Below are 13,099 nucleotides of genomic sequence, written 5' to 3' on the forward strand. Positions count from 1 at the left end.
GGAGTCAGGACCATGGACACATCACACACACGTTACACACACCAGGCAAGTGCACTGCAGAGGCGAGGGCTTTGGGGGTTTGAGCCCGTGCCCTTTCTGAAAGTTAATCAAAAGTGCCCCTCTCAACATTCATCATTACTATATTGTGGCCAATAAAACAGAATTATAATTCTAATTAATAATAACAACGTGTACAAAACAGTAACAAATGGCGGAAAAGCAGTTTCTCTCGTCTCTGTCAGTCTGAATTGTCGTTGTCATAACGCGTTGCTATGGGTAGCGTGTGTTTTGCTCGACCGCAGCGCGTGGTGGGAGCGGCGGCACTGGTTGTAACTTGAAAATGAATGCTTTATGTAAAGTTCAGTCGATGGAGACACGTGCTGGCTCCTCGTGATAGGCTACACTACAACAGCGATAATAAAAGAAAAACGTGGGCAAAACGGTCTATCTTTGTAAACTGTGTTCAATGCATGCGAGTGCTGCCGTATGACCAGTCATTTCGCCGTCATCACCCAGTATATTCGCCAGAAGACGCGAATGAGAACTCTGCAGTGTGAGAAGCTGTCTCTGTGCGCTCGTCCAAAAGCGCGCGCACGTCTATCAACGCGCAAATATTGAGTTATTTTAAGTCTTGCGCTTGAACGGACAAACTCACACAAAAAGTATATCAACATGTCGATCTTGATGAGTATCCAAGCAGACATAGTCTGATGCCTTAAGTGAACTGTATACAGTCGAGAAAGACGAGCATATCCCTGTATTAGGTCTTAAAGCGGCAGTAGCCTTCTGCTGTCTGTCAAACAAAAGATAAGGACATCACTCACTGCTCTTGATTGAATAGCTTTTGTAATTTTAAAAAGGATTGATCTTTGACTGAAAAAAGGTTGGGAAACACTGATTTAGTGAACGGCTGTGGCTCGACGGCAGGAAAAACAATCCAAACAATCACGATTTTTAAACCTTTTTCATCATTAATGTTAATCAAAGCTATTATTGTAAATGTAGGCTGTCAAGAAGGAGGAAAGAGGGGCAGTGTCTCTTCAAAAAAACTGAGAGACAATACATAATATTACAAAAATAAAATAACGTCTGAAAAAAATGGTTTGCCATTGTCTGTCATGTTTGTTTACTGTAATATTTACCAGTAAAGAGTAGGTTATAGCTACTTAATTAATTGAATTCATAAAAAAATATATATATTTTTAATATTCAAATGCACTAGTCTATATCACCAGATGCGTTGGTTTAGCAACAAGTGCAAGCCACTTCAGAGACACAGATAGCTGCGTGTTCTGAGTTTACTCAATCGAGCGTAAAAATACGAATACATATACATATCATATACAATACATATCACTGGAAAATACTAAAACGGGAAAAGAGCTAAAATACGTGAGAAACCCGGGAAAAAGGGAGGGTTGACAGCTATGAGTCAATGACAGCTAGCGGTGGTGGAACCTTTTTTTAATGAATGCACCTGAAATTTATGCAATAAACATGTTTTTGACAAATATTTCAATTTGTTTGTGGTCTATATAGCCTGCAATTAGCCTATGCGCCCGAAGGCACGGCTTGAAGACCCAGTCAGTTTAAATTCATACCTACGTACTCCCCATCACCAAAAATGTACTTTTTTTTTAACATTAAAATTTGAAGAAAAAAAAATGTGACCTACCTACCGACCCTTTTTTTTAAAAAATTTTACTGTTACTGCAAACCAAAATATTTTTAAGGATGGCCTGATTTCGGACTGAAAATTACATCGGCGATGACCGACAGCCAATGAGAGAGTGAGATACAGGGCAGCGGGAGGTTCAGGGAGGAGTTATAAAGCAGAATATCAGTATTTTAATAGATATATTTACAATTCTATCAAACGGAAACAAAGCCCAAACATTTGCACATCCAGCCGCAGCAGCACATTACAAAATTATTTATTTACCCCATACTGTCTTTGCAGAAAACAATCCTGGCTCCCTCTGTCTCTCCAACAATTTCTTCCGCCATAATCTTTTTTCTTTTTCTCCACAAATCAGCGCACATACAGTTTGAAGCAAACTTTGTGCATTTTATCATTTTTAATAACAATTCCAAGTCTCACGCGAAAACTCCGGTGTCTTGCGTGTTTACTTGTTACATGTCGCACGCGTTTGGTGGGGAAACGTAGTTTGCGCACCGGAGAAAGAGTTATTGGCGATTCTTCCTCCTGTACAGTCACGCAGTGTGAAACCTCCTCCTGCCGATCCATCGTGCAGTGTGAACACAGCAGTGACTGAATGCTACCCCAGACAGTCATGCAGTGTGAAAAGAGCAGTGACCCGACGAGTTTGAAAATCGTGCAGTCTGAACTAGGCTTTAATAGAACAGTTTGCCTCAAACAAAACAAAATCTGTTTAATAGCAATTCTGTAATGCTTTGGTCTGCAGATGGCAATGATTTGGAAACATTAGTTAAAGCACTTTTGTATTGTTACATTGAAATGTTAACACATACTTGAGGTAAGTAACTTTTTTATGGAGCCCTTTGTAGGGAAGAGTATGAAACCGTCACTGTGAAGGTGTGCTGAAGAGTATGAAACCGTCACTGTGAAGGTGTGCTGAAGAGTATGAAACCGTCACTGTGAAGGTGTGCTGAAGAGTATGAAACCGTCACTGTGAAGGTGTGCTGAAGGGTATGAAACCGTCACTGTGAAGGTGTGCTGAAGGGTATGAAACCGTCACTGTGAAGGTGTGCTGAAGGTGAAGGTGTGCTGAAGAGTATGAAACCGTCACTGTGAAGGTGTGCTGAAGGGTATGAAACCGTCACTGTGAAGGTGTGCTGAAGAGTATGAAACCGTCACTGTGAAGGTGTGCTGAAGGGTATGAAACCGTCACTGTGAAGGTGTGCTGAAGGGTATGAAACCGTCACTGTGAAGGTGTGCTGAAGGGTATGAAACCGTCACTGTGAAGGTGTGCTGAAGAGTATGAAACCGTCACTGTGAAGGTGTGCTGAAGAGTATGAAACCGTCACTGTGAAGGTGTGTTGAAGAGTATGAAACCGTCACTGTGAAGGTGTGCTGAAGAGTATGAAACCGTCACTGTGAAGGTGTGCTGAAGAGTATGAAACCGTCACTGTGAAGGTGTGCTGAAGGGTATGAAACCGTCACTGTGAAGGTGTGCTGAAGAGTATGAAACCGTCACTGTGAAGGTGTGCTGAAGAGTATGAAACCGTCACTGTGAAGGTGTGCTGAAGAGTATGAAACCGTCACTGTGAAGGTGTGCTGAAGAGTATGAAACCGTCACTGTGAAGGTGTGCTGAAGAGTATGAAACCGTCACTGTGAAGGTGTGCTGAAGAGTATGAAACCGTCACTGTGAAGGTGTGCTGAAGAGTATGAAACCGTCACTGTGAAGGTGTGCTGAAGAGTATGAAACCGTCACTGTGAAGGTGTGCTGAAGAGTATGAAACCGTCACTGTGAAGGTGTGCTGAAGAGTATGAAACCGTCACTGTGAAGGTGTGCTGAAGGGTATGAAACCGTCACTGTGAAGGTGTGCTGAAGAGTATGAAACCGTCACTGTGAAGGTGTGCTGAAGAGTATGAAACGGTCACTGTGAAGGTGTGCTGAAGAGTATGAAACCGTCACTGTGAAGGTGTGCTGAAGGGTATGAAACGGTCACTGTGAAGGTGTGCTGAAGAGTATGAAACCGTCACTGTGAAGGTGTGCTGAAGAGTATGAAACCGTCACTGTGAAGGTGTGCTGAAGAGTATGAAACCGTCACTGTGAAGGTGTGCTGAAGGGTATGAAACCGTCACTGTGAAGGTGTGCTGAAGGGTATGAAACCGTCACTGTGAAGGTGTGCTGAAGAGTATGAAACCGTCACTGTGAAGGTGTGCTGAAGGTGAAGGTGTGCTGAAGAGTATGAAACCGTCACTGTGAAGGTGTGCTGAAGAGTATGAAACTGTCACTGTGAAGGTGTGCTGAAGAGTATGAAACCGTCACTGTGAAGGTGTGCTGAAGGGTATGAAACCGTCACTGTGAAGGTGTGCTGAAGGTGAAGGTGTGCTGAAGAGTATGAAACCGTCACTGTGAAGGTGTGCTGAAGGTGAAGGTGTGCTGAAGAGTATGAAACCGTCACTGTGAAGGTGTGCTGAAGGTGAAGGTGTGCTGAAGAGTATGAAACCGTCACTGTGAAGGTGTGCTGAAGAGTATGAAACCGTCACTGTGAAGGTGTGCTGAAGAGTATGAAACCGTCACTGTGAAGGTGTGCTGAAGAGTATGAAACTGTCACTGTGAAGGTGTGCTGAAGAGTATGAAACCGTCACTGTGAAGGTGTGCTGAAGGGTATGAAACCGTCACTGTGAAGGTGTGCTGAAGAGTATGAAACCGTCACTGTGAAGGTGTGCTGAAGGTGAAGGTGTGCTGAAGAGTATGAAACCGTCACTGTGAAGGTGTGCTGAAGAGTATGAAACCGTCACTGTGAAGGTGTGCTGAAGAGTATGAAACCGTCACTGTGAAGGTGTGCTGAAGAGTATGAAACCGTCACTGTGAAGGTGTGCTGAAGGGTATGAAACCGTCACTGTGAAGGTGTGCTGAAGGGTATGAAACCGTCACTGTGAAGGTGTGCTGAAGGTGAAGGTGTGCTGAAGGTGAAGGTGTGCTGAAGAGTATGAAACCGTCACTGTGAAGGTGTGCTGAAGGGTATGAAACCGTCACTGTGAAGGTGTGCTGAAGGGTATGAAACCGTCACTGTGAAGGTGTGCTGAAGAGTATGAAACCGTCACTGTGAAGGTGTGCTGAAGAGTATGAAACCGTCACTGTGAAGGTGTGCTGAAGAGTATGAAACCGTCACTGTGAAGGTGTGCTGAAGAGTATGAAACCGTCACTGTGAAGGTGTGCTGAAGGTGAAGGTGTGCTGAAGGGTATGAAACCGTCACTGTGAAGGTGTGCTGAAGGTGAAGGTGTGCTGAAGGGTATGAAACCGTCACTGTGAAGGTGTGCTGAAGGGTATGAAACCGTCACTGTGAAGGTGTGCTGAAGAGTATGAAACCGTCACTGTGAAGGTGTGCTGAAGGTGAAGGTGTGCTGAAGGGTATGAAACCGTCACTGTGAAGGTGTGCTGAAGGTGAAGGTGTGCTGAAGGGTATGAAACCGTCACTGTGAAGGTGTGCTGAAGGTGAAGGTGTGCTGAAGGGTATGAAACCGTCACTGTGAAGGTGTGCTGAAGGGTATGAAACCGTCACTGTGAAGGTGTGCTGAAGGGTATGAAACCGTCACTGTGAAGGTGTGCTGAAGGTGAAGGTGTGCTGAAGGGTATGAAACCGTCACTGTGAAGGTGTGCTGAAGGTGAAGGTGTGCTGAAGGGTATGAAACCGTCACTGTGAAGGTGTGCTGAAGGTGAAGGTGTGCTGAAGGGTATGAAACCGTCACTGTGAAGGTGTGCTGAAGGGTATGAAACCGTCACTGTGAAGGTGTGCTGAAGAGTATGAAACCGTCACTGTGAAGGTGTGCTGAAGGGTATGAAACCGTCACTGTGAAGGTGTGCTGAAGAGTATGAAACCGTCACTGTGAAGGTGTGCTGAAGGTGAAGGTGTGCTGAAGGGTATGAAACCGTCACTGTGAAGGTGTGCTGAAGGTGAAGGTGTGCTGAAGGGTATGAAACCGTCACTGTGAAGGTGTGCTGAAGGGTATGAAACCGTCACTGTGAAGGTGTGCTGAAGAGTATGAAACCGTCACTGTGAAGGTGTGCTGAAGGGTATGAAACCGTCACTGTGAAGGTGTGCTGAAGAGTATGAAACCGTCACTGTGAAGGTGTGCTGAAGAGTATGAAACCGTCACTGTGAAGGTGTGCTGAAGAGTATGAAACCGTCACTGTGAAGGTGTGCTGAAGGTGAAGGTGTGCTGAAGAGTATGAAACGGTCACTGTGAAGGTGTGCTGAAGAGTATGAAACCGTCACTGTGAAGGTGTGCTGAAGGGTATGAAACCGTCACTGTGAAGGTGTGCTGAAGAGTATGAAACCGTCACTGTGAAGGTGTGCTGAAGAGTATGAAACCGTCACTGTGAAGGTGTGCTGAAGGGTATGAAACCGTCACTGTGAAGGTGTGCTGAAGAGTATGAAACCGTCACTGTGAAGGTGTGCTGAAGAGTATGAAACCGTCACTGTGAAGGTGTGCTGAAGAGTATGAAACCGTCACTGTGAAGGTGTGCTGAAGAGTATGAAACCGTCACTGTGAAGGTGTGCTGAAGAGTATGAAACCGTCACTGTGAAGGTGTGCTGAAGAGTATGAAACCGTCACTGTGAAGGTGTGCTGAAGGGTATGAAACGGTCACTGTGAAGGTGTGCTGAAGGGTATGAAACCGTCACTGTGAAGGTGTGCTGAAGAGTATGAAACCGTCACTGTGAAGGTGTGCTGAAGAGTATGAAACCGTCACTGTGAAGGTGTGCTGAAGAGTATGAAACCGTCACTGTGAAGGTGTGCTGAAGAGTATGAAACCGTCACTGTGAAGGTGTGCTGAAGAGAATGAAACCGTCACTGTGAAGGTGTGCTGAAGAGTATGAAACCGTCACTGTGAAGGTGTGCTGAAGAGTATGAAACCGTCACTGTGAAGGTGTGCTGAAGAGTATGAAACCGTCACTGTGAAGGTGTGCTGAAGGTGAAGGTGTGCTGAAGAGTATGAAACCGTCACTGTGAAGGTGTGCTGAAGGTGAAGGTGTGCTGAAGGGTATGAAACCGTCACTGTGAAGGTGTGCTGAAGGGTATGAAACCGTCACTGTGAAGGTGTGCTGAAGAGTATGAAACCGTCACTGTGAAGGTGTGCTGAAGAGTATGAAACCGTCACTGTGAAGGTGTGCTGAAGAGTATGAAACCGTCACTGTGAAGGTGTGCTGAAGGGTATGAAACCGTCACTGTGAAGGTGTGCTGAAGAGTATGAAACGGTCACTGTGAAGGTGTGCTGAAGAGTATGAAACCGTCACTGTGAAGGTGTGCTGAAGAGTATGAAACCGTCACTGTGAAGGTGTGCTGAAGAGTATGAAACCGTCACTGTGAAGGTGTGCTGAAGAGTATGAAACCGTCACTGTGAAGGTGTGCTGAAGAGTATGAAACCGTCACTGTGAAGGTGTGCTGAAGAGTATGAAACCGTCACTGTGAAGGTGTGCTGAAGAGTATGAAACCGTCACTGTGAAGGTGTGCTGAAGAGTATGAAACCGTCACTGTGAAGGTGTGCTGAAGAGTATGAAACCGTCACTGTGAAGGTGTGCTGAAGAGTATGAAACCGTCACTGTGAAGGTGTGCTGAAGGTGAAGGTGTGCTGAAGGGTATGAAACCGTCACTGTGAAGGTGTGCTGAAGGGTATGAAACCGTCACTGTGAAGGTGTGCTGAAGGGTATGAAACCGTCACTGTGAAGGTGTGCTGAAGAGTATGAAACCGTCACTGTGAAGGTGTGCTGAAGGGTATAAAACCGTCACTGTGAAGGTGTGCTGAAGAGTATGAAACCGTCACTGTGAAGGTGTGCTGAAGGGTATGAAACCGTCACTGTGAAGGTGTGCTGAAGGGTATGAAACCGTCACTGTGAAGGTGTGCTGAAGAGTATGAAACCGTCACTGTGAAGGTGTGCTGAAGGGTATGAAACCGTCACTGTGAAGGTGTGCTGAAGAGTATGAAACGGTCACTGTGAAGGTGTGCTGAAGAGTATGAAACGGTCACTGTGAAGGTGTGCTGAAGAGTATGAAACCGTCACTGTGAAGGTGTGCTGAAGAGTATGAAACCGTCACTGTGAAGGTGTGCTGAAGAGTATGAAACCGTCACTGTGAAGGTGTGCTGAAGAGTATGAAACCGTCACTGTGAAGGTGTGCTGAAGAGTATGAAACCGTCACTGTGAAGGTGTGCTGAAGAGTATGAAACCGTCACTGTGAAGGTGTGCTGAAGGGTATGAAACCGTCACTGTGAAGGTGTGCTGAAGAGTATGAAACCGTCACTGTGAAGGTGTGCTGAAGAGTATGAAACCGTCACTGTGAAGGTGTGCTGAAGAGTATGAAACCGTCACTGTGAAGGTGTGCTGAAGAGTATGAAACCGTCACTGTGAAGGTGTGCTGAAGGTGAAGGTGTGCTGAAGAGTATGAAACCGTCACTGTGAAGGTGTGCTGAAGGTGAAGGTGTGCTGAAGGGTATGAAACCGTCACTGTGAAGGTGTGCTGAAGGGTATGAAACCGTCACTGTGAAGGTGTGCTGAAGAGTATGAAACCGTCACTGTGAAGGTGTGCTGAAGGTGAAGGTGTGCTGAAGAGTATGAAACCGTCACTGTGAAGGTGTGCTGAAGGGTATGAAACCGTCACTGTGAAGGTGTGCTGAAGGGTATGAAACCGTCACTGTGAAGGTGTGCTGAAGAGTATGAAACCGTCACTGTGAAGGTGTGCTGAAGAGTATGAAACCGTCACTGTGAAGGTGTGCTGAAGAGTATGAAACCGTCACTGTGAAGGTGTGCTGAAGGTGAAGGTGTGCTGAAGGGTATGAAACCGTCACTGTGAAGGTGTGCTGAAGGTGAAGGTGTGCTGAAGGTGAAGGTGTGCTGAAGGTGAAGGTGTGCTGAAGGTGAAGGTGTGCTGAAGGTGAAGGTGTGCTGAAGGGTATGAAACCGTCACTGTGAAGGTGTGCTGAAGGTGAAGGTGTGCTGAAGGTGAAGGTGTGCTGAAGGGTATGAAACCGTCACTGTGAAGGTGTGCTGAAGGTGAAGGTGTGCTGAAGGTGAAGGTGTGCTGGAGGGTATGAAACCGTCACTGTGAAGGTGTGCTGGAGGGTATGAAACCGTCACTGTGAAGGTGTGCTGAAGGGTAGGAAACTGTCACTGAAGTAGTACTGACAAAGGCACTAACATAAAGAGAACAACTCTAGCATTGGCCCTTGCATTGTAATGTTGCTGCATAGCTACTTCATCTACTTACCACCATGTTTTACTCTTCCACTGAAAATCAAAAAGAAAAACCTTTGCAGACTCATTGTACTCAATAGTTTGGAGCTCTGCCTGCTGCTGTGACAGTAGTTTCCCTCGGTACTCCACAACAAAGTCGCCTTTGAATATGAGTTCAGTGGCAAAAACACCTCGGCCTAAAATAAACAAAAAGATGATTAAATTAGCAGTTGGTAGCTCAGTTGTAGAGTGCATGCTTTGTGTGTACAACGTCCTGGGTTCAAATCCCAGCTGGTCCCCAGGTCGCTGTTGCAAATGAGAAATTGTTCTCAATCGGCCTACCTGGTTAAATAAGAGGTAAAAAAAAGTGTGTGTTTTTACAGGGAATAATTCCTGTCAAACCCTTAGATTACTGCAATCAAGCAGGGCACAGAAGCAAAATTGTTTAAAGCACTGTGCTGAAGGAAAAAATGGTGTATCAAATGTCTAAAAGCTGTTGAATTGTCAGTTTTAACATCCCTGTGTACTAGCAACCACCACTGTGCAGTGCCCTTGAGCAAGAGACAATCACTGCAGGCATTTCACTGATTCCTAATAAATCATATTCAGGAGTTTAACATTTACCTTTAAAATTATTGATGAAACGCTGCTGGAGACATGGTTTATCAACCCCCGCTTGGATATGGTACTCCGCATCTTGGATTGGTCGAAGTCGTCGTCGTCTCTCCATGAGTGAAAACCTAAGTAGTTACCATTAACCTAAGTAACAATAGACATAAGTTTAAATGCAGTAAATAACCCATTGCCAATTGTATGACAAAGTAGTTCTTAGCCTGTCAGATCCCAAGCAGCCATTGGAATCGGGCCAATCACGGCTGAGTGTCAGCGCACTCGGCTGTGTACTGACAGCGGTTCACTGGAAGTGAGCCAGCTCTGGCCCAGTAATGGTTGCCAGATTTGGCTAGGTTATGGCTGTGCGGAGCTGGGCCGATTGTGGTTGAGAGATGGCGCATTAGGCAAATTAAATTATAAAAATGCCACAATTGCCCTTTCCTAGGATCTTACATCTATGAAGGGCTCCGAACTTCAAAATGGGTTTTGAATTCATGATTTTTTTTTAATGTTGTTCTAATTTTAGAGGTTAATGTTTGTAAACATCAAAAATCATGAAATTATGTGACTTTGCTTGTCTGTTTGGGGAAGTGTACTCGACGTGCTCGCCGTTGTGCCGTTATTTGAAACGACAAAGGGTGACTGAGTAATTGTTCTATAATTGCTAAACTCCATGGATGTGGTACCATTTGAAAGCTTAGAGTCTCTGCTTTCTGGAGATATGCATCAGGGGACCAAAGATAATTTGCATTTGTTTAATACTAAGTAATGTATTTACACTAAATTACTCTGGTACCATTTTCGCCTGGATTTGGCCTACCCAAATTTAAAAGCCTCCCATACACACATACAATCAATCAATCAACTTTATTTATATAGCGCTTTTACAATCTCGATTGTGTCAGAGCAGCTTCAGTGTTAAACAGGACAATACTGCAGCAGAATTAGATTTGGCTGTACAGTCGTTCTGGAGAAAACAGTGATGTTATCAGCTTATTTTAATTTATCATAGAGAGACAATGCTGGCAGATCAGTATTACAGTTTATAGAATTAAATATAACCTAATTCGTATATTTTATTTGTATATTTAGATGAATAACTTTGATCATAATTTTAGTGTCCCACTAAACTAGGTTCAAAATGTTGGTGTCATTTTACAGGAAACCCTTTAAAGTTACATAAAACACTGCTAAAAGTGATAAACATGTAAGTATATGTTGTCTAAGCTGAGTTACACACTTTCACAAATGAATTTATAAAAAATAATAATCAAAAGGCACCTATTTTTGGGGTGGGGTGGTTATAACAGCTTAGACAAACATATACTTACATGTTTATCACTTTAAGCAGTGTTTAATGTAACTTCAAAGGGTTTCCTTTAAAATTACACCAACATTTTGAACTTAGGCCACTGTATGTGTGTGTAGGGCAAGCTTTTCCATTTGGGTCGGCCAAATCCAGACGGAAATCCCCCAAAAGTCTTGGAGTTTAAGTAGTTAAATTATACAACACGCAAAAAAAATTGGGATTTATGGCATTCATTAAGTTTCAGCTGTGCCTCGCTAATAAGTCAATTAGCTTGGTAGTGGTAGTTAGCTAAGTTAAATAGTTTCCATCTACATTGCACGTGTAACGTTATAGGCCGCAAACTACCTAACGTTAACATGATACTGACTTAACCCGACTCCAACAGAAAACTGCAAAGTTAAATTTATCGCTAGCAAGGCCTGCTTTGTTATAACCTTCTCCATAATATATGGTTGTGGCATTTGTTATGCAGTAAACACATTATGTTTGAAATAAAAGTGTTTAGCTTACCTTGAAGATGAACACGTTGATTGAAGCTGCACTCGCACCTGTCGTCCAGTGAGTCACGAGACTCGATCATCATTAGCTCCAGAGCGCGCGAAACGGTGTGGGGGAAGGGTTGACCGTGTGGGGACCCGGATAGTCTTAACCAGGACATACGCCGGTCTCGAGTGTGTGTGTGTGTATAAGATGGAAAAACTTACACAAATCAACCAACATACGCTCTTGATATTGGTTATTTAATGTACCCTTCTTTATCCAACTGAAATGTAGGTTTCTATAGTTAAGCTCTGAATTATAAATAAAAAAGACAAAATATTTTGTCATGTTGATAAAAGAAAAAATCACGTTAGTAAAATAAACTAATTGTAGGATGGAACACATTCGATTACAGATAATATGAAAGTTATTTTAAATTAATTCACATTGTCACATTGAGAAAATGTGACAGAAAATCACATTGTATATTAAAGAAAAATCTTTTTGCAGTTTATTGTTTATGACATAAGTATTTGATCACCTACCAACCAGTAACAATTCCAGCTCTCACAGACCTGTTAGTCTTTCTTTAGGAAGCCCTCCTTTTCTCCCCTTTTTATTAACTGCACTGGTTTGAACTCGTTACTTTGGATGGAATGTAGAAAACGAAGCCCAGAATATAAAAATAAATAAGATAGATCTAAGTACCACAGTGGTAATACCAACAATACCTCCTTGGCTTTTCCCTGAACTAGATGTAGATCTAACAATACAAAACAAGATACAAACAAAAGATATAGTAGTAAAGCAGCACCTAAGTCAGGAATATTTTAATAGTATTCGAATATTCATAGATGGATCAAAGAATCCAGATTCTGGACATACAGCTGCAGCGGTTTACATTCCCCTTTTTAACCCTTTAACTCTCACCTCTGGAAGGAGCTAATGAAAAAAATATTTTTCTTAAAATTCAGATGTCCGTTTGTGGTAAATCTTGTTTTACATTTACAGTAGTTTATGATGTTTTTTGAATGTTGAATAAAATTGGTAACAATGTCAGTACAGTATACATTTATTGTACATGTACTATACAACCAATCAGGCATTGATTGGTTTGGTGTTGGCTGTGTTGGTCCCCATTTTACTGCCAAAGCAGCCCTGACCCGTCGAGCCATGGACTCCTTTAGACCCCTGAAGGTGTGCTGTGGTATCTGGCACCAAGAAGCTAGCAGCAGATCCTTTAAGTCCTATAAGTTGCACTGTTGTGTCTCTATGGATTAGACTTGTTTGTTCGGCTCATCCCACAGATGCTCGATTGGATTGAGATCTGGGGAATCTGGAGGCCGAGTCGACGCCTCAAACTGGTTGTTGTGCTCCTCAAACCATTCCTGAAGCATTTGTGCTTTGTGTCAGGAGCATTATCCTGCTGGAAGAGCCACAGCCACCAGAATACCGTTTCCATCAAAGGCTGAACATGGTCTCAGCAATGCTTAGGTAGGTGGAGCGTGTCAAAGGAACATCCACATGGATGGAGGACCCAAGGTTTCCCAGCAGAACATTGGCCAAAGCATCACACTGCATCCGCCGGCTCGCCTTCTTCCCATAGTGCATCCTGGGGCCATGTGTTCCCCAGGTAAGCCACACACACACACACACACACCCGGCCATCCACGTGATGAAAATGAACACGTGATTCCTCAGACCAGGCCACCTTCTTCCATTGCTCCGTGGTCCAGTTCTGATGCTCACGTGCCACTGTTGGTGCTTTCGGCGGGGTCAGGGGTCAGAGGTCACCCTGACTGGTCCATACGCC

The 13,099-nt window shown here is 44.0% G+C and overlaps 1 protein-coding gene across 10 annotated transcripts in view; it reads right to left on the reverse strand.

Annotated features, from left to right (window-relative positions):
* Positions 1-11,639, reverse strand: part of LOC137084836 (uncharacterized) — a 30,653-nt gene extending 19,014 nt beyond the window's left edge. For 9 of the 10 annotated variants that reach the window (XR_010906806.1, XR_010906807.1, XM_067451325.1 and 6 more), the window contains exons 1-3: positions 11,317-11,639; positions 9,510-9,644; positions 8,920-9,082 (exon numbers count right to left, since the gene is read on the reverse strand). Coding sequence is in view for 8 of the 10 variants with exons in the window: in XM_067451325.1 (XP_067307426.1) it covers positions 8,920-9,082; positions 9,510-9,615 (269 nt within the window). In the remaining 2 variants the exon portion in view is untranslated. Of the gene's footprint in view, positions 1-8,919; positions 9,083-9,509; positions 10,282-11,316 lie in introns of those variants that run through there. The other variant, XM_067451321.1, reaches the window with a different exon arrangement.
* Between the last annotated feature and the right edge of the window lie 1,460 nt (positions 11,640-13,099).

The sequence above is a fragment of the Pseudorasbora parva genome, chromosome 8 (genome assembly GCF_024679245.1).
Source record: "Pseudorasbora parva isolate DD20220531a chromosome 8, ASM2467924v1, whole genome shotgun sequence".
Lineage (NCBI taxonomy): Eukaryota > Metazoa > Chordata > Actinopteri > Cypriniformes > Gobionidae > Pseudorasbora > Pseudorasbora parva.